General features: G+C 36.5%; 1 protein-coding gene across 1 annotated transcript; it reads right to left on the bottom strand.

Annotated features, from left to right (window-relative positions):
- Nucleotides 1–4,234: 4,234 nt before the first annotated feature.
- On the bottom strand, nt 4,235–16,944 carry LOC103518569. Its single transcript, XM_026830328.1, has 4 exons — nt 16,843–16,944; nt 16,075–16,101; nt 5,798–5,974; nt 4,235–4,678 (listed from the first exon to the last, which is right to left on the bottom strand). The coding sequence occupies exons 1-4, from the start codon at nt 16,942–16,944 to the stop codon at nt 4,235–4,237; spliced, it is 750 nt and encodes a 249-aa protein (XP_026686129.1).
- Nucleotides 16,945–22,792: the final 5,848 nt, after the last annotated feature.

Genomic DNA, 22,792 nt, shown 5'->3' with positions numbered 1-22,792 from the left:
TAATCATTTCTGGTATTGGACCAGAGTAACCCGTTTGATGTCAGGTAGGTATAGCATTGGATCTTCTTCTTCCTCCTGGTTCATTTATCCCGTTAGTACTGGCAGGGCCGTTTCCAGGATTTTATTAAGGGGGTGCGTTCGATAGCAGTCTTTAAGCCCTTTCTTTTGATGAAATTGGATCTTGAAAAAGTTCGTCCAGTTCAGACTTATGTGACGTATGGTACACGTGGGCCAATAAATGGTACGTTTTTTAGGTGGGCGAATAAATGGTACACTTACCCTACTCCATATTTTCATGGGAGTGCTTATTTATACAGCTCGAATAGGATTAAAGAGTCTTTTTACCCCAGCAGTAGGCTACTACAGTTTATTAATACATAAATATAATGTATGTACCTACAATAATTGTGTTCGAATCCTCACATAATATGATGTGCCTTTGTGTTGTTTAATGTTAAACTTATTTATTTATATTTTGGCTTTCTGATGATCCAGTCAGAACGAAAAAAACTGCCGAAGTTTGTAAATAGAGAAAAAAATACCTATCAGGTACCTACCTACCTCTCACATCAAATGATCAAATGTTTGATGTAAAAAAAGCTGACTGCTGATTTTTCCTCTCTAATTTCCGCCATTTTTAAATATTTGATCAGCACAACTCGTTTATTTATTTTTCCTCTTCTTCTATTTATAAATAGATATCCACCCATTTTATTTACTTATTTAGGATTAAATAGTGATGGTAGTGTAACTGTGGTAAATATGTGGTTTGTAAACGGTAAATACATGATGGTATTCTGGTATTGAATTGTAAACTAAAAACTATGGTAGGTAAATAAACAATACATATACCTACCTACCTTGTACATTGTCCTTTCTCTGCCGAAGTTTGTAAATAGAGAAAAAAATACCTATCAGGTACCTACCTACCTCTCACATCAAATGATCAAATGTTTGATGTAATAAAAGCTGACTGCTGATTTTTCCTCTCTAATTTCCGCCATTTTTAAATATTTGATCAGCACAACTCGTTTATTCATTTTTCCTCTTCTTCTATTTATAAATAGATATCCACCCATTTTAGCGTGAAATTTAGGATTAAATAGTGATGGTAGTGTAACTGTGGTAAATATGTGGTTTGTAAATGGTAAATACATGATGGTATTCTGGTATTGAATGGTAAACTAAAAACTATGGTAAATAAACAATACATATACCTACCTACCTTGTACATTGTCCTTTCTAATAGGTCTCTCTCTCTCTCTCCCTACCCCTCACCCTCTCTATCTATTTTCCTCTTTCCCTCTCTCTTTCTCACCTTGAGGCTCCCTTCTCTCTCTCACCCATAGCTATGTACATGTTGTATTAAAATTACTGCGCGAGAGAGAGAGAGAGAGAGAGAGAGAGAGAGCAACCAATATTGATGTAATTTGATTGGTCGAGCGTGAAATTTCAAGCCAAGAGCGTTATGTGAACCAAACTCAATTCAGGGTATCCTTCAAACGAAAGATGTCCTGGGTTCGATTCTCGGCGGGGTCGAAGTTTTTTCCCTTTCTGTATTTGGAGTTGGGAGTGCAGTGAACCTCGTGAGGTCAGTCGAGTAGCGAAAAGTGGCGCCTTTGCCAGTGTAAAAAGACTATTATGGAAATACTCGTATGAAAATTCCAAAAGGAGGCACTTAGTAATTCTGTGATATCCACAAAAGTTGTGAATAAGCTCTGTTTTTCCACGAATAACACTGTTTGTACAGAGGACATTTTTTTGTAAAAAGCTTTGCTTAAACAAATTAATACCTTTCATGCGGTATAAACTAAGAACGAGAACCCCCTACTTTTGAATAAAGTACCATTTGTCTAAATTGATAATACAATAAAGTACATTGATTGAAGAATAAAGAGCGCGAAATTTTGAGACACTTTTCAGTGAACACCCTGTATAATTGTATGTATTTATGTAGGTATCCGTTCTGTATTTGGAGTTGGGAGTGCAGTGAACCTCGTGAGGTCAATCGAGTAGCGAAAAGTGGCGCCTTTGCCAGTGTAAAAAGACTATTATGGAAATATGAAAATTCCAAAAGGAGGCACTTGGTAAGTCTGTGATATCCACAAAAGTTGTGAATAAGCTCTGTTTTTCCACAAATAACACTGTTTGTACAGAGGGCATTTGTAAAAAGCTTTGCTTAAACAAATTAATACCTTTCATGCGGTATAAACTAAGAACGAGAACGCCCTACTTTTGAATAAAGTACAATTTGTCTAAATTGGTAATACAATAAAGTACATTGATTGAAGAATAAAGAGCGCGAAATTTGAGACACTTTTCAGTGAACACCCTGTATTACCTATTGTATGTATTTCTGTAGGTACAATAGCATATCATTACATAATGGAGAGGGATGCAAATTTCCGTGAGCCATCATAATATGTTAAATTGAGCAACATTTGCATGCCCAATTTAGTTTGCTTTAATTTGTAATGGTGAACATTTTTTTTTTTTAGTATGTAACAATGGTTTTCACTCTGTACAACATTAAACTATGTAGGTAACATTTGTACCTACTTTGTAGGTATTATTTTGTACCTATCCATCAGTAGGTATGTACAATATCTAGGTACCTATAATAGGTAGGTAGAGTTACCTAGGTTACTAGGTACGTAGTTTGCATTTTACAATTTGAATTATCTAAGTATTCTATGTTTAAAATATGCAAGTAGGTTTTTGAGATAAATTCCCTTTAGGGATGAGATATTTTTTTAACAATGAAGTCTTTTTTCTTCTTCTTTTTTGTTATCTTAGCTCCTTCTTAATTAAAGGGTTGTTAGTGAACATGACAGGCACTTGAGGAAAGCTATTATTTTTCTTTCTCTGGATTACGTCACAACTTTTGCAAAGTGCGAAATGAATACTGCAAAGTTTTTTAGGGCTAAGGTCACAAGGTTTGACTGCTAAACTTCATCTTTTTTTTTTTTTTTCATACAATGTTTTACGAACGGATCAATAATTCAGTACAACACACGAATTCGTCAGGAATAGAATAGAATATAAAACTCATTCCCATTTTCAAAGGGTATATTGCAATGGAAATGAATAAAATAATAATACCTTACCTATATAGCTACCCATCCTATCTTTTACTACAGAATGGGTTCTATGGGATGGATGGATTTTTTTCAAAATAATAATAACAGAAAAAACATTTTTCTCTTTTGTTAAATTAACCTCTTCACTACTCAAGCCTTTGTCGTCCTAATAGAACCTAGATACCTAATATATAAATAAATTCAGTTTCTTTGTGTTATTATGTCACAACTTTGGTGCTCACTGCAGCATTGTAGGATTTTCCCAATATCTCATATCTCAATAATCCTAAAATCCAATGATTACCTACCATGCTGGCACCCGTCGCTATGGGCATTTATATGTCATAGCTACTCATTTTCCTCACGAGGCTGAGTGGGCCCCACAACAGCCAGTCACGGAATCAATCATTTGCATGATACAAATTTCTTGACCCCGCCGGGAATCGAACCCGGGTCTCCCGCGTGCAAGGCGAGCACAGTGACCACTACGCCATGGGAGCTGACCTAGATACCTAATATGCATGACCCCATTTATCTATTAGTTCCTTATGTCGGCCGCTCACTTTGAGACCGTCTGACAGACCGTCTGACTTGTCAGACCGCCGGAAAGTGTGTGGCGAAAAAAGCTTCGGAACGTCTGCCAGACCTAGATCTCGAGCTTTTTCGCCACACAAGTTCCGTCCAAAACTGAGCGGGGCCCATTTTTGGTCCACCAATTTTGGCTCCTAATATATCCTACATCCACATGAGTCATCATCATAAACCCTTTTATTGATGTTTCTGCAAAGTTACTCTTCTCAAAAGAGGTAAATACAACTAATAATAATAACAGAAAAAACATTTTTCTTTTTTGTTAAATTAACCTCTTCACTACTCAAGCCTTTGTCGTCCTAATAGAACCTAGATACCTAATATACAAATAAATTCAGTTTCTTTGTGTTATTATGTCACAACTTTGATGCTCACTGCAGCATTGTAGGATTTTCCCAATATCTCATATCTCAATAATCCTAAAATCAAATGTTTACCTACCATGCTGGCACCCGTCGCTATGCGCACAAACCAAAGCCAAAAAAAAAAAAAAAAAAAAAAAAACAAAGTTAAGTATTTAGGTATCGACGAGACTAGATCGACTGTAAAAGAGTATGGGAAATTCATGAACTTAGGACGAGACCAGAGCTTAAAAGTTCTGAATTGAATCCTGAATTATTGAAATAAAAGACGAAGGCTTCCAAAAGCATGCAAAACATGTAAAGTAACGCGAGCGGACTTACCTTAATTAACTTGGACATATATTTGGCCTGCTCGCGATAGCACGGGGGCAGACAATCCTCTATACGTCCGGAAGGCAAAAATGGCACTGTGGAAGAACTGAAGGGATAGCAGCGGCTCAGGATTGACTGGGACGGCTTGACCACGTTCGAGAGGGGGGCACACGGAACGGCGATTGTCTTCTGGTACCCGGGGGTGGTTACGCCACTGGGGGGCTTCTTCGAGTCTGTTTCGCCCTCTTCCCCCTCGGCATCCTCCATGAGAGGCGACACGGGGCGCAGGTTCCCGCCAGGACCGAATGTGGGTACTTCGAGCAGGAAACTCTCCTGGGAACATTGGTCGTTGAAATGAAGGTCGAAATGAACGGTATAGTAGAAAATGTACGATATTATATGTATTTCGAAGAAAATTTAGCCTTTCCTTTATTTTGAATTTCACTGTAGGCGCTTGGAGGCCTTTTTTTTAATGAGAGACCTGTCTACAGTTCATTGAACTACTGGTTTCATTTCATGTCACAATATTCACCAGGAACCATACGGCCATAGTTTCAATTTTAACTTCTACTATAACGTGTAGGCCTCATGCCTCATGTCAAAAGACAACGAGACAACACGTATTCTAGGCGCAAATGCGCACGGCGCAGTCTGTGGAATCTGGATTAAGAATATTGAGATAAAACGAATAATTCGTGGAAAACTCGTTTTTCGAGGAAGTCTATCCCGTTGTCAAACTTGACAATGTTCACCGTTCCAGTAATATACAGGTAAGCGTTTGCTATAAGTTTTATACTCTGGTGCTGGAATGAGCATTTAGTTCTTCTTTCTCAAAGTACAAACTTTGTTCTGATTTGTTTGATTGTTTAACTGAGTAAGTAAAATCTGGGAAATATTGTAGAATTGAGCTAGTGTAATGTTTGAAATTTGCCGATTCTCTTTCAATTTAGATGGATTTTAAAATTTTAGAAACTAGGGAATCGATTTTCATATAGGTTCTATTTGGAAATAGGTTGACAATATTGGAAGAGTCATTTAAAGCATGATTAGCACAATGCTCTATGGCGAAAGTATCTAAGTGTTTAGTCTCATAAATAGCCAAGCTCAGTCTTGAAACTTCACTGTTTATTTCAAATGCTTTGATTTTATCATTTCCGCCACTAAGTGTCTAAATGTCCGTCTGTCTGTAAACAAAATATCTCGAGACTTCAAATTTGGCGTGTAGTCCTCAAATGTGACTAGGACGCAACACGGAACTTTTAGTTCACATCGATACTGCGGTTGGCGGAATTTCGACCGCTTTTTGGCGGTTTTCAGCATATTTCAATAGGATAAGGAAAGGAAAGTGATGTGCAGGTTAACATCGATACTGCAGTTGGCGGAATTTCGACCGCTTTTAGGCCTAATTCAATAGGAAAGTCGTGTGATGTCCACACCAAATTTTTTACTCACCTTATCCTCGGAGATGGGTTTCAGCGTAGTACTAGGCCCGTCCGGTGATATCGGACTAGGCACATCTCTTAGGACGGGCCTACCCCAGGACTCCTCTATCCGAAGCTGAATACCAGCAAGTGTGGCCGCCTCTTCTTTGCTGCACGGGAGATCCCCGCTCACCACCTTCTCTAGCAGCTGAAATCAAAAGAAAATGATGGACTAATGTAAATGCTGAAAGCGGACAAATATAATGGGTTGAAATTACAGCTGATGAAATCTAAAAATTAATGGGACGAAATTTCAGTTGAAAATAGAAAAATAATGGGCCAAAGTTACACTGGAAATCGGGGGGAAAAAGACAAAAATTACATAAACACGGGAGATCCCCGCTCACCACCTTCTCTAGCAGCTGAAATCAAAAGAAAATGATGGACTAATGTAAATGCTGAAAGCGGACAAATAATGGGTTGAAATTACAGCTGATGAAATCTAAAAATTAATGGGACAAAATTTCAGTTGAAAATAGAAAAATAATGGGCCAAAGTTACACTGGAAATCGGGGGGAAAAAAGACAAAAATTACATAAAAAAGACCAAAGCTGAAATAATTACATCACACTAGGAGTAGGTTCCATTGAAAAATTAATTTTACCTTTTGAAAAGTAAGGAAGGGACTTCTATAGCCCCTGCATGACTGCAATGTGCAGGATTGGGCTGAGTAATATTGAACTTTATTATTATTATTAGATCCTGAAATTTTTCACTCTTACTTTTTAATACCGTGTTATTTATAAAACTTAACTTTATTTCATAACTACAGGGTTACAAGATTTATAAAAGTGAACTTTGTTGCATAAATACAGGGTTATAAGATGTATAAAATTGAACTTAATTAGGTAGCTAGGTACACAAAATAATAAGAAAATAAATAAAGTAAAAGTAAGTTGCAATCGAAAAACGAGTACAAATTTTTGTCGATGGTGGGATTCGAACCCGGGACCTTCTGCATGGCAAGCAAGCGCGTTACCACTTGTTGTTGTTGTTCTTCTTCTTCTTCTTCTTCTTCTTCTTCTTCGTCTTCTTCTTCTTTCCTAGAGAGAGGTTTGAAAGAGTAAACTGTAGCTGCTAAGGTCTTATCGTCCCGAAAGCGAAGAGAGAAGGAAACAGGATAGGAAAAGCCAGCCGTTCCGAGAACGAAACATATCCGTTCTCCCCGGGCGGGATTCAAATCCGCGACCTGGAGCTTACAAGGCAGACGCGCTACCCTCCAAGCTAGCTAGGTTGGTTTCCATAGAAGCATAGAACATTTCTAAATGCCTATTTTGTAGTTTGCCAAGTCAATCTTTCCTTGTTTTAAAACTTCAAGTTTGCAAAGAAGCTTTGCAATATGGGACCTCATTAGTACATACGGGTAATTAGGTTATTAGATGCCAGAACTCAGAAACTTGAACCTTTACCGTCAAATTGACAAACTTTTGGCGTTTCGGAATTCTCAGAATTCGTTTCTCGGCGGAATATAGATTTTTCTGAGAATCTGAGAAGAACTAGAAGAGATTTCTAAGAAACACTAGAAAACTATCGGATAACTTTTCATTTCCCTCCTTTCATCTTTGTAGAAGTCTAGAACTTTTCTCTCTCTCCTTTCCTCCCCATCTCCCTCTCTCTTTTTTGGATACCCTGTATATGGGAGGGAAGAAAGAGAAGAAGGAGGAAGAGGAGGAGAAGAAAAACGAAAATGTGTAGGTGAAGGAGAAGAAGAGGGAGGGCCAGGTGCAGAATACAATTAAATTCAGAATGATGTTTCATTCATAAAACACCATGCAATACTCACTCCCTCCCATGTACCTACTAACTCTCCCTCCCACATAATTCTCTCACGCATTTTGCTTCTTCTTCTCCGTCTTTCTTCTTCTTCCTCCTCCTCTTCTCCTAGGAGGAAGAGGAGGAGAAGAAAAACGAAAATGTGTAGGTGAAGGAGAAGAAGAGGGAGGGCCAGGTGCAGAATACAATTAAATTCAGTATGATGTTTCATTCATAAAACACCATGCAATACTCACTCCCTCCCATGTACCTACTAACTCTCCCTTCCACATAATTCTCCCACGCATTTTGCTTCTTCTTCTCCGTCTTTCTTCTTCCTCTCCTTCTCCTTCTTCCTCTCCTTCTCCTTCTTCCTCCTCTTCTTCTTCTTCCTCCTCCTCTTCTCCTTCCTCTTCTTCTTCTTCCTCCTCTTCTTCTTCTTCCTCCTCCTCTTCTTCTCCTTCCTATTCTTCTTCCTCCTCTTCTTCTTCTCCTCTTCCTCCTCCTCTCTACACACGTCATCCTGCTTCTTTTCCTCATTTTCCATTTGTTCCCCCTTCTTCTCATCCACCTCTTTCTCCTTCTCCTTGTTTCCTTTCTCCTTCCTTCTTCCTCTTCTTCTTCTTTTCCTCTTTCTCCTCTGTTTTTTTCAAATTGATGATTAAGTAGTTTTTGTTTTCGGTTTTGAAGAGAGGGAGCTGTTTTTTTATCTTCATTTTGTGGTCGTTCTACCTATTTTTATGGCTTGTTTGCTGCCACTGAGACAGTTGATGTTATGTGTTTTCCATTGTTTTTGTGTAAAGTGAAACGATATTTGAATTTTATTTTCATCAGAGAAGTGTATAAAAAACCAGAAACATTCAGAAAAACTTCGGGAAAAAAGGCAATAGAGGAAAATAGAGGAAACAAATTTACAAATAGTAACAAGAGAGTAGAAAGATTAGACACTGAGTCAACAAAGCAAAGACAGATATTGCAAAAGATGATCACGACTGTTTGTAAAGGTAATATCTACTCTTCAAAACATCAAACAAGCCAAGCAAAAAACATTCCCCGTAGGTAATAACATCATATTTACAAACATTGTATTTCCTCCTGTCTAGCAATACTGACGAACAAATCTTAAAGAGAACTCAATTTAAACAAATAAAAGAAGAAGAAATAAGGAAAGTAAAAAGAAGACGGAGGAAGAGGACGAAGCAAGAAGGAGAGGAGGAAGGATGAGGAGAAGAAAGAAGAAGAAATAAGGAAAGTAAAAAGAAGACGGAGGAAGAGGACGAAGCAAGAAGGAGAGGAGGAAGGATGAGGAGAAGAAGAAGAGGAAGGAGAAGAAGAGAGTACATTCCTACATCCATTCCGAATGCACGTAATACATAAATTCATTCAAAAGCAAAGATATGATATCACGAGGAAGGAGAAGAAGAGAGTACATTCCTACATCCATTCCGAATGCACGTAATACATAAATTCATTCAAAAGCAAAGATATGATATCAAGCAGAATCTGAGAACATCAACTTTTCAATATTAGTTGAACGAATACACAAAGGGAAGAAGATATTTTCTAACAAAGTTTTCCATCAGCCTGCTCAAGTCTCAAAACACTTATCTGAAAGAGTAAAAATAGAATCACATTTCCACATTTTTTTTTCAAAAAGAGAAGAAGATATTTTCTAACAAAGTTTTCCATCAGCCTGCTCAAGTCTCAAAACACTTATCTGAAAGAGTAAAAATAGAATCACATTTCTACATTTTTTTTCAAAAAGATACCTAATTAACTTTATTTTTCAATAAGACAGAACAAACATAAAGCAAACAATAATAGGTAGTATAAAAAAGAAGCAATTTCCTTTTTTCCACTTTCTTATTTTAACTTTAATAAAATAAAATGTCCTGTCTATTTTTGTTGGGATGTACGTACCCCCATTCATAGAATACATACAAAAATATGTATTCTGTGCTAAATGGGGGGCAAATAAATTTAAATAATAAATAATTTTAAATTTTATGAAAGCAGGGACACACTCAGTGTGACGTTTTGAGAGAATTAAAAACACATTGTGAATTCCTTCGCATTAAAATTATTAAAATAATTAAAATATGAGAGAGATCCCAAATAAATTTAAATAATAAATAATTTTAAATTTTATGAAAGCAGGGACACACTCAGTGTGACGTTTTGAGAGAATTAAAAACACATTATGAATTCCTTGACATTAAAATTATTAAAACAATTAAAATATGAGAGAGATCTAAGAGTGGTTTAGTGAACTGTATGTAGAGATCACACAGTAAAATGGCCCATATTTTCTTCTTTTTTTTTCTGTCGCTTCGCACTATGAATACCCAATAAAGTGGCGCTACCTATATGCTATATTATAAGCTGTCGAAATAATAAACTAATAGATGCCCTCGACAGTCGAAAAGAAAAGTAAAAATATTTTCATATGTTTCATGGAGTAGAATTGGAAAGAGGCTTTCGTAATCCTAGTGTCCTCAAGATTTGAAATACTATGCAAAGAATAACATGTCACACATGTCTTCACATAATTCATGGAGAACAACTTGAAGAAAAGGAAATTAACAAACAAAAGCTATGCAGAGCCTTCCAACGAGATTTAGAACGGGAACAAAACTTTTACTTAAATAAAAAAAGTAAAAAAAAATATTTATATTTTACATATAAATTAAAATTAAAAGAAAGGATGAATCATTTCACTGAATTTCACTATAAAAATTGCCACTAAAACCGGTAATTAAGTTGTAATTTGGTAGGTAGGTATCTACCTACTTGAGTCTACAAAATTTTAGTCTCAAAAGTCGAAAGTTAGAGAAAAATAAAATTCAAGGTAACTATTTAACCAATATAAATAACTATTTATCTATGTAGGTGATACATTATAAAAATAAAGTAAAATATTTAAGTTTTAGTAAAGAAAGTTAAATATAAAAAACTATGAAAATTTGATTTTTAAAAGTACCTAAATATTATGATTTTATTCCATAAAAAAATTGATCCAAGGAATTCTGTCTAATTTCTAGATTTCGACAAATTTTTTTATCGTAAAACTCGAAAGTGGAAAAGAAATTCCGAAGGGCGCGCGTGTTTCGAACAGTAAGGTAAAGTTTCAACTGATAACTGAAATAACTCCTGTACATCATAGGATGGAGGATTTTCCTGTTTTTGCAGTATGACGTTTTGAACTTTGGAGAAAGCTTTTTGCCTTCGAGAGCCTCGAAGTAAATAAGTAGTTCAGAAACTATGTAGATATAATTCTGTACATAGGTGAAAACTTGTACATAGATATTGTTCAGAGGGATATTGAAAGTGAGGGTCGTCTACATTACAGCTCCATTCATGTTTAAAATGTCGAATTGTGAAATGGCATACCACCTAACCTATACTGTCAAGTTTTGTGTAAACGCTATTCACACTTACCCTGTCTTTTCTTTTCATGATCGGAGGTCCTAATTAAATTGCCAAAGTCACATTATATCATTATAAGTCTCCTTGGGAAGAACTTCACAAAGTGGTGCTTACTATTGAAATAATAATTGGAGTGTCTGTCTTATTGCGAATGTCTACATGAATCTCTTGGAGGGTTTCAGCAGTCATTATACACATCATAGAAGTTCTGTGATCAACTTGAAAAGGAGAACATATTGAAATAATAATTGGAGTGTCTGTCTTATTGCGAATGTCTACATGAATCTCTTGGAGGGTTTCAGCAGTCATTATACACATCATAAAAGTTGGATCAACTTGAAAAGGAGAACTAAATCATTATACTTTGACATAGCTTTCTTTTTCAAGAGGCATTAGACTCATGTGGTCTGTGTCGTAGCGTGTCTTGTTTCATTTCCTATCCCACTGCATCCTCCCAAGAAATCTTCGAAGTAGGTAACTGTTCACTTTGACCAAGAAGACCTCTGGTGAACGTTACTTTAGTGAAGACGTTAGGTTTTATTATGGATTTCAAACTGATCTCCTACAATACGAGGACACTACGGGGTGTTTGGTAAACAAGTATCAAAGAACATGACATCAAAACAAGTAAACAAACATGACAGAACCCAATCAAACAAATATGACACGGGGCAAACAGCTCTAAAGGATGGGTTAAGCTTCTACGAATCCATGATATCCTTGATTAATCTTGTTCAAGTAGCTACCAGCCACCAGAGGAGCTAAACATTCTAAAGCGACTCTGGAATGCCAAAATCGAACACTTCATCCCATTTCCTCAGAGGGCGTGAGTACCCTAAAAAACGTTAGAACAAAAATCTAGCAACCAAAAGCCCACTCTGAGGCTTAGGGTCAAAAGCCCTTAAACTGGGGTGAAGCTTATACGAATCTGGAAAGGGTATGAGACCAAATCAACCGATTTGTTACGATTTCTCCAATTACCAACCTGGTTTCGAAAACGGTTTCTGCCCGAGATAACGTCCCACCCTGTACAACGTACGACAATAAATTATCACCAAACATATCTGGGATTCACCCATTATGACTTGGTTCTGACTTTGGAGACCCTTATCATCCTTCTACTAGAAGTACTAGCTACTGGTATCTGCTACTACTATCTAAACCAAATACTCTAACTGGTATCTGCTCCCAGTAACGAAATACTCTAACTGGTATCTGCTCCCAGTATCCAAATACTCCTACTGATATATGCTGCTACAAATACTCCTGAACTACTCGTGCTCTGGAATGCCAGGTGATATATGTAGTAGCAACTGGTAAGTAGACTATTAATCATTTCTGGTATTGGACCAGAGTAACCCGTTTGTTGTCAGATAGGTATAGCATTGGATCTTCTTCTTCCTCCTGGTTCATTTATACCGTTGGTACTGGCAGGGCCGTTTCCAGGATTTTATTGAGGGGACAGGGGCAAGAGTCAAAATTCAAATTTTTTCGGAGTTCGCCCCATAGTAATGGGGCAAAAGTGAAGCCCGAGGGGGTTTCCGTCTTATACCAACGAGGCAGGTGTGATTTTTGGATGTCTTCAAGATGGAAGACAATATCATTGGTGACATTGGTAGATAGATTACCTATCAGCATTAGTTCTGATTAGACTTTCCCGTAAAACGCTTCTTTCTTTATAATTTTTTCTAGGAATTCAAATAACTTTCATTAGATGTCAATTTCTAACACAAACCTAAATGTAGGTAAAAGTGGTCTTCATATGATATATTACATTATTGTAGAGCTAGATATCCAGGTTTTAGAATTTAGATGGTAATAAAGCATCCAATCATAAAATATTCGATAAATCATTGAAAGTAATTAAAATCACCTTGGATGACAAGATGGAATATTGGAAAGGAAGAGTAAAATCGAACGAAACTTTCCTCTCATCCTAGGATTCCTCAGAATTGGAGGAAACCTCAGAAAGATTGAAGGAAATCTCATGAAAGGGAATGTGGAGACCAAAATTATTTAGAGAAGGGATTAGTTACATAAAATATTCGATAAATCATTGAAAGTAATTAAAATCCAAATCACCTTGGATGACAAGATGGAATATTGGAAAGGAAGAGTAAAATTCAACGAAACTTTCCTCTCAGAATTGGAGGAAACCTCATGAAAGATTGAAGGAAATCTCATGAAAGGGAATCTGGAGACCAAAATTATTTAGAGAAGGGATTAGTTAAGTATTTTGGTATCGACGAGACTAGATCGACTATAAAAGAGTATGGGAAATTCATGAACTTAGGACGAGACCAGAGCTTAAACAAACCCGGACTGATAAAAATTTCAATTTTTTCAAACGTGTGTTAAAATCAAACCCAAAATAAATATTCAGCAAGAGTAATACAAAACGTGCTAGATTTTAGTTAGGGAACCGGGAACACATTCCAAGTACTAACTCACTTATCTAGCGAAGTGAGTTCCAAGTTTTGGATTCATGCAAAATTTAATTTTTGCGAAATTTTCAACATCTAAAGGATTTTGTTCGATAGATTTTAGGTCCCATTTGACCACCAGGGGCCCAGAGGAGCCTTCTAAGTATCCAGGCACAAATGAAATCCGCTAATGAAACTTATACAACATGTATAAAGAATGGGATAGTAATACTAACTAGTGTGGAACTATTAATAGATCCAATATAAATTAAACTGCTACTTGTGTCAAACCAAGTTGCAATCCAGACAAAGCAAAACTGGATTCTGGATCGAGAGAAGCGAAAAACACCTTATACCGATTTCAAAACACACAGGATGTGACAAAAGTAAGTAGGTATTACAAGGCACCTTGTGCAAAAATTAATGATTTATACAGGGAGGAGGACCGAATGTGGGTACTTCGAGCAGGAAACTCTCCTGGGAACATTGGTCGTTGAAATGAAGGTCGAAATGAACGGTATAGTAGAAAGTAGAAAATGTACGATATTATATGTATATTTCGAAGAAAATTTAGCCTTTCCTTCATTTTGAATTTCACTGCAGGCGCTTGGAGGCCTTTTTTTTAAATGAGAGACCTGTCTACAGTTCATTGAACTACTGGTTTCATTTCATGTCACAATATTCACCAGGAACCATGCGGCCATAGTTTCAATTTTAACTTCTACTATAACGTGTAGGCCTCATGTCAGCAGAAAACGAGACAACACGTATTCTAGGCGCAAATGCGCACGGCGCAGTCTGGAATCTGGATTAGGAATATTGAGATAAAACGAATAATTCGTGGAAAACTCGTTTTTCGAGGAAGTCCGGAAAATTAATAGTTCAGCGTTTTTCAGTGGCGACTGTGGAAGAAACTAAATTTCATCAATATTGGACAAATATTTTATCGACTTAGACTACTTAGAGAGTTATGACAACTTTAGACTTCATATTTCGCAATATTCTGACGTCACAGCAACTATGTGTAATGGCTATGTAATGTTTTTAAAGGTTTTCCTTCTGGATTACGTCACAACTTTTGCAAAGTGCGAAATGAATACTGCAAAGTTTTTTAGGGCTAAGGTCACAAGGTTTGACTGCTAAACTTATTATTTTTTTTCCCATACAATGCTTTACGAACGGATCAATAATTCAATACAACACACGAATTCGTCAGGAATAGAATAGAATGGAAAACTCATCCCTATTTTCAAAGGGTATATTGCAATGGAAATGAATAAAATAATAATACCTTACCTATAGCTACCCATCCTATCTTTTACTACAGAATGGGTTCTATGGGATGGATGAATTTTTTCAAAATAATAATAACAGAAAAAACATTTTTCTCTTTTGTTAAATTAACCTCTTCACTACTCAAGCCTTTGTCGTCCTAATAGAACCTAGATACGGTCACAAGGTTTGACAAACTTTTTTTTTTTTTTTTTTCATACAATGCTTTACGAACGGATCAATAATTCAATATACAACACACGAATCCGTCAGGAATAGAATAGAATGCAAAACTCATTCCCATTTTCAAAGAGTATATTGCAATAGAAATGAATAAAATAATAATACCTTACCTAGCTACCCATCCTATCTTTTACTACAGAATGGGTTCTATGGGATGGATGGATTTTTTTCAAAATAATAATAACAGAAAAAACATTTTTCTTTTTTGTTAAATTAACCTCTTCACTACTCAAGCCTTTGTCGTCCTAATAGAACCTAGATCTAATATATAAATAAATTCAGTTTCTTTGTGTTATTATGTCACAACTTTGGTGCTCACTGCAGCATTGTAGGATTTTCCCAATATCTCATATCTCAATAATCCTAAAATCCAATGATTACCTACCATGCTGGCACCCGTCGCTGTGGTTTAAGCCAAATTCGAGTAGATATGAAATTTAGTCAAACAGAATAAGATACTCCCACGACTTTTTCCTGTAAATAATCTCCCCATCTTACAACAAAAATAAGAACATTAGAATTATCTGATGCATCTGTGTATTTTGGTCAACCTTATGGAAATGAATTGGATAAAAATAGTTGGACTTGTGGCCTGTTTGACTTGTTCCAAAATCAGTGATCTTATTGTGTAAGACGAATCAGCTGATTGGTAAATATTTTTGCCCTGATCGACAACACTGTGGGTGGAAGAAGAGAGACGGAAAGAAGAAGGGAGGGACAGAGAGAGAGAGAGAGAGTTTTTGCCCTGATCGACAACACTGTGGGTGGAAGAAGAGAGACGGAAAGAAGAAGGGAGGGACAGAGAGAGAGAGAGAGAGAGATGGAGGGGAAAGAGGAAGTAAGAAAGAAAATGAAGAAAAGATCTACCTACCAAGATGTGATAATACTCGTGGTCTCCCTAGCAATAACAGTAGTAATGATTTTCAGGGTTGACTAAAAAAATTCGGAGGAAGGGCAAATGATTATGGAACATGAAAAAATATCTTGCTATGCTAATATTTTTGCCCTGATCGACAACACTGTGGGTGGAAGAAGAGAGACGGAAAGAAGAAGGGAGGGACAGAGAGAGAGAGAGAGAGAGATGGAGGGGAAAGAGGAAGTAAGAAAGAAAATGAAGAAAAGATCTACCTACCAAGATGTGATAATACTCGTGGTCTCCCTAGCAATAACAGTAGTAATGATTTTCAGGGTTGACTAAAAAAATTCGGAGGAAGGGCAAATGATTATGAAACATGAAAAAATATCTTGCTATGCTTTTTTTTCTTGGTTACTTGTGGTTTAATCGATTATTAAACTAAAGAATGACTTTACAAACCACTCATACCCCAGATCCAAAACAAAACTATTCCACCACTTTAAAATGACACCACACAAAACTACACCTCGATATTTAGCGAAAAACACGCGTGAAATCACCCAATATTGAAATTTGAACCACAACACGAAAAACTATCGCTGATTACAATACCGTCAACGTTAGGACATGATATGGCGTATAAAATCAAAACTCAAGTACTAGCGATAGTATTATTCGAATGTAAAGCGACACTTCAACGAAATAACGTAGACTGAACCAAGTGAACCAGTATTGACAATACCCAAGACCCAAGTCCCATTCATACCAAGTCCTACTCCAACACCAGATGAAACAAAGAAGATATGGCTCACAGCTGAAAATATTGAGAATTGTAAGGAGAAAATTTCAGGCAAATAGTTGATTGTTGTTGTTTTGTTTGAATTCCCTGTTGTCTTGTCCAATATTATCATGCAGGAGTATTGTTATGAACATTACAATCCCAAAGGGCGCCGGGCGGCTCGATCACGGAATTTTTAGATAATATCAAAATAATAAAAAGACTTGAAACTAACGTGACAAACCAAATCCTGTTTGTAACCATACTAGCACAGTTCTAGTTCGATTGTACAAAGCACCAAAGGGGAACACTCGGTCATTTATAAGTTCATAGTTCATGACCGCATCGGCAGTCAAGCCACTATACATTTAGGTCTTCATTATGTCTGCAATTCTTCAAAGACCAAGGTCTCGAGATGGAACAATTTTGGTCACAGACATATTTAGGCATTATAAATCAGCTTCTCGTGATCTCCTGTCTTCTAGTTTTTGACCAAAAGTATTCCTAATGGACTCATTAGAACCTCAAACCAGAAGAACTCATCTATATGGAGACATTCGTCAATAGCCGCTTTGGTTCGATCAAGATTTTGATCATAACCTTCATGGTTTTCTAGGTCTATTGTATCAGAGACTGCTATAAGTCGGGTACATGTGCTAGCTATTGTGCTAACCTACACACTGACGGGATGTTATTTCACGGTGGTGGGGAATAGGTGACTGTAGAGATGTTAGATTTGACTGTATTAGCTGACATTGTTGCATGGTCGTTAGTGTTTAAGTGTTGCTTGTTGGTTTACAATGATTCATTGATCATTTTTGCTTATTTTATTTTTCAACACCTAATAATACAAACGGATCATTTCAGTTTTCCAACTAATTCGCGGTCTTCCTGGTAATTGATCAGGTACCTCTACAGATCACATTTCCATCATCATTCATCAGGAAACTTTCAACACGAGCGTAACTTGCAACAGTGAACGCAACTTTCAATAATGGATGCAACTTTCAACAGAGAAAGCAAATTGCAACAATGCTGGTCACAACTTGCAACCCACTGATTGCAACTTGAAAAATTAGACGCAACTTGCAACACTGCACGCAACTTGCAACAGTGCGACTGTTTACATTAGACATTCGGATTATAGGCTGATCACTTAACCTTGCAGTAAACCACAGTACTGCACATTACAGGCAGGTATTGCTTCCTCAGGAGCCGTAGATTGTGTTAGGAAGCTGTACAACAGTCACAGTTTTTTTTTTTTTTTTTTTTTTTTTTTTGTTATTATTATTTCTATACACGTGCTCGATGCTGGTACTCTGTTTTTAGCCTTAATGTCAGAAAAAAATCACCTCACCAATTGAGTCATCGAGGGTTAATAATATGTTCCTACCGTGTTATCAGTATGAATATCTCCAGATTTTTATTAATAGGTAATTATTGTGATTTGGAGAGCAATAAACTTTTATGGGTTTTTGAGATTGCTATCTTTAAGATACCTTATAAGACTCCTTTGAAAAATATAGATATTCTGAAGGTGTAAAAAAATACACGCCTCCACATACTTTGATCCTTCTGAGGTCTACATTACAAAATGTGAAGGATAATATGTGTAATAATTCATTAAAGTAGCCATAAAAAAATCTAATTGAATTTTTCATTATTATAGATAATATAATTAGACTTATCAGAAGTCTTATCAGTCCAAATAATCAGCTCACTTGCTGTACATGCATTTTCTGGGGGGCCTTGTTGTTGGAGACTAGTTTTTTTTTCTTTTTTTTCAATGCGGTAATTTAATTTTATCCCCTTATTTTAGCTAATTTATTTCAATATATCAGATCAATTGCTGATCATTGATTTTCATTGAAATTTGTTTCATTGAAATTTTGGCATAAATAGATAATTCTGTTAAGTACGATTGACACCACATCTGGAGATTGGTGGTTCGATTCCAAGTTGAAAATTTAAAGTTGTGCTACTACCTTTTGACACTCCCTGTATAAATCATTAATATTTGCACAAGGTGCCTTGTAATACCTACTTATACTTTTGTCACATCCTGTGTTTTTGAAATCGGTTGACATCTAATGAAAGTTATTTGAATTCCTAGAAAAAATTATAAAGAAAGAAGCGTGTCACAGGAAAGTCTAATCAGAACTAATACTAATAGGAATATTAGGAATCAATCTATCAGCTATCTACGAATGACTGTCTCTTCCATCTTGAAGACATCCCAATCATACCTGCCAGGGTGGTGCAAGACGGTACCCCCCTCGGGCTTCATTTTTGCTCCAATACTGTGGGGCAGACTCCGAAAATTTGGATTCGAACTGTTGACCCCCGCACCCCCTTAATAAAATCCTGGAAACGGCCCTGCCAGTACCAACGGGATAAATGAACCAGGAGGAGGAAGAAGATCCAATGCTATACCTACCTGACATACAACGGGTTACTCTGGTCCAATACCAGAAATGATTAATAGGCTACTTGCCAGTTGCTACTATATGACCTGGCATTCCAGAGCACGAGTAGTCCAGGAGTATTTGTAGCAGCATATACCAGTAGGAGTATTTGGATACTGGGAGCAGATACCAGTTAGAGTATTTCGTTACTGGGAGCAGATACCAGTTAGAGTATTGGGTTTAGATAGTAGTAGATTAAAATCAATCGGAAACGGTACAAGTACAGAATCATTCCCGATGACTATTGCAGCAAGTGCAACTACTTCAAACATTTCCCGTTTTACGAGGAGTGTTGTGATGTACAAAATCAAAGCTACGTCAAACTGAATGATCTGGACGAGAGGAAGCATGATAGTCTAAGCCAGAACCGAGAATGCGATGAAAGAAATTGTGATGAAGAATTTGATGAAGGATTTGATGAAAGAAATGATGATGAAGAATTTGATGAAAGAAACTGTGATGATTGTGATGAAGAATTTGAAAGAAATGGTGATGGAGACGGACGTATGCTGGAATTAGACAGTGATGTCTCTCTCTCTCTCTCTCTCTCTCTCTCTCTCTCTCTCTCTCTCTCTCTCTCTCTCTCTCTCTCTTTCTCTCTCTCGCGCAGTAATTTTAATACAACATGTACAATTGTACATAGCTATGGGTGAGAGAGAGAAGGGAGCCTCAAGGTGCTGAGAAAGAGAGAGGGAAAGAGGAAAATAGATAGAGAGGGTGAGGGGTAGGGAGAGAGAGAGATACAAGGTAGGTAGGTATAATATGTATTGTTTATTTACCATAGTTTTTAGTTTACCATTCAATACCAGAATACCATCATATATTTACCATTTAGAAACCACATATTTACCACAGTTACACTATACCATCACTATTTAATCCTAAATAAGTAAATAAAATGGGTGGATATTTAGATATTTACGTATAAATAGAAGAAGAGAAAAAATAAATAAACGAGTTGTGCTGATCAAATATTTAAAAATGGCGGAAATTAGAGAGGAAAAATCAGAAGTCAGCTTTTATTACATCAAACATTTGATCATTTGATGTGAGAGGTAGGTAGGTACCTGATAGGTACTAAAAAACGTACCATTTATTGGCCCACCTGTACCATACGCCACATAAGTCTGAACTGGACGAACTTTTTCAAGATCCAATTTCATCAAAAGAAAGGGCTTAAAGACTGCTATCGAACCAGTGCTATTCAAAAATTGTAGTCATAAAAACAAAAATTAGAAAAATAAATGTGGGCAGGTGGGCCAATAAATGGTATACGTTTTTTAAGTGGGCGAATAAATGGTACACTTACCCTATTTCAAACTAACTTTAACTTCCCAAAGACCGAGGGCGTTGACTTAATACACCTAGGAATTATAAGCACACTAAATTGATTAAAGTTCCATATGTATTCTTACCTTAGGTAGATATCGATTAGCTCCAGAAATAGCTTCCTTTTTCACGAGTTTGACCTATTTATATCCCTACAATATTATGTATATTTTTACAATATATCTGTATTTACAATATTTCACAGGGCGTTATTTTCCTTACAAGACCATTCGCCTTTTCATTCCCTTAATACCCCCTGTGTAGTTTTGAGTACCTTGTTTACTTTTTCCTGGAAAATTATTCTTTCTTTTGAGAAATCGTTAGGAAGCCTAGGAGGTTATTAGTAAAAACTGGAACTCTGAATATGGGTATAGTTGTGCAACTTACATAAAAGTGGACCATGTTTTCTTGTTTGAAAATAAGTTTCAAAATTAAAATCAATCGGAAACGATACAAGTACAGAATCATTCCCGATGACTATTGCAGCAAGTGCAACTACTTCAAACATTTCCCGTTTTACGAGGAGCGTTGTGATGTACAAAATCAAAGCTACGTCAAACTGAACGATCTGGACGAGAGGAAGCATGATAGTCTAAGCCAGAACCGAGAATGCGATGAAAGAAATTGTGATGAAGAATTTGATGAAAGAAACTGTGATGATTGTGATGAAGAATTTGAAAGAAATGGTGATGAAGACGGACGTATGCTGGAATTGGACAGTGATGAACCAGGAGAAAGAATTGATGAAATGGGCATCGCATCCATCAATATTGACAAAGGTTGGTATGCTCAAGAAGAACATGGTGAAAATTGTGGTCAAACCGTCAACTGGAGTTGGGATTGGATTCAACTAAACAAAGATCATCTGGAAAGTCATGATTCTGATTTGTATCCAAAGGATGATGGATATCCAATCTCAGATAAGCGTGAGGGATGGGCATCGCATCCATCAATATTGACAAAGGTTGGTATGCTCAAGAAGAACATGGTGAAAATTGTGGTCAAACCGTCAACTGGAGTTGGGATTGGATTCAACTAAACAAAGATCATCTGGAAAGTCATGATTCTGATTTGTATCCAAAGGATGATGGATATCCAATCTATGATAAGCTTGAGGGTGATAAAATCAAAGCATTTGAAATAAACAGTGAAGTTTCAAGACTGAGCTTGGTTATTTATGAGACTAAACACTTAGATACTTTCACCATAGAGCATTGTGCTAATCATGCTTTAAATGACTCTTCCAATATTGTCAACCTATTTCCAAATAGAACCTATATGAAAATCGATTCCAGTTTGTTGACAAATACATTTGAAAGTCACTTCAAACGGAAAACATTTCAATTTCAGACATTACAGACCATAATTACTAGCAAACAAAAGCAAAGCTTAGCCATTGAACCATCCAATATTGTGACAGAGCAAAATGATGTCCAAAACATGACTAGTGGATTTTTGAAAGTAAAAAGCGAAATTAATAAATTGAAGTCAGTGGAAATTCAGACCTGCAAATGTTTGCGAGTTATAAACAATGATAAAGCATTTCATTCTAGTTTCTTAACTTACAGACCAGAAGGGCAACATCAACAATATTTTGGAATGAAATGTGATTCAATTACTTTTGAAGAAACTGCACGTACAACGCCAAACCATTTGCCCTTGGAAATAGAACACCACTTAACTATTAACGCTGATGGTGAAAACTTTGTCGTAAACATGGAAGATGGTTACTGCGTTCCACGACCATAATTACTAGCAAACAAAAGCAAAGCTTAGCCATTGAACCATCCAATATTGTGACAGAGCAAAATGATGTCCAAAACATGACTGGTGGAATTTTGAAAGTAAAAAGCGAAATTAATAAATTGAAGTCAGTGGAAATTCAGCCCTGCAAATGTTTGCGAGTTATAAACCATGATAAAGCATTTCATTCTAGTTTCTTAACTTACAGTTCAAAAGGGCAACATCAACAATATTTTGGAATGAAATGTAACTCAATTACTTTTGAAGAAACTGCACGTACAACGCCAAACCATTTGCCCTTGGAAATAGAACACCACTTAAATATTAACGCTGATGGTGAAAACTTTGTCGTAAACATGGAAAATGGTTACTGCGTTCCATATGGAAAGATACAGGAGGATAAGGAAGATTACACACTACTGATCGATAGAATTAAACGACTTGCTCGTAAAAACGAAACACTTAAATTATTTATAGCTCTTCGCTCGTTAACGGTTAAAACAATATTGTTGCGGAACCCATATTCAAGTTTACATAAAACGGAAAGAAGCCTCGGTAAATACTCAAGCAATGACAATATGATGGAGTTCCTAAATAGTGAGAACTATATTTCGAAAATATTCGGGGGTGCTGACAGCGAAACCAAAACAAGTTTAGTGGAACAATATGCGTTTAATGA

Source organism: Diaphorina citri, unplaced genomic scaffold (genome assembly GCF_000475195.1).
Source record: "Diaphorina citri unplaced genomic scaffold, Diaci psyllid genome assembly version 1.1 scaffold2252, whole genome shotgun sequence".
Lineage (NCBI taxonomy): Eukaryota > Metazoa > Arthropoda > Insecta > Hemiptera > Psyllidae > Diaphorina > Diaphorina citri.
Note: the sequence above shows the minus strand (reverse complement) of the source record. Positions and strands in the feature narration are given on the sequence as shown.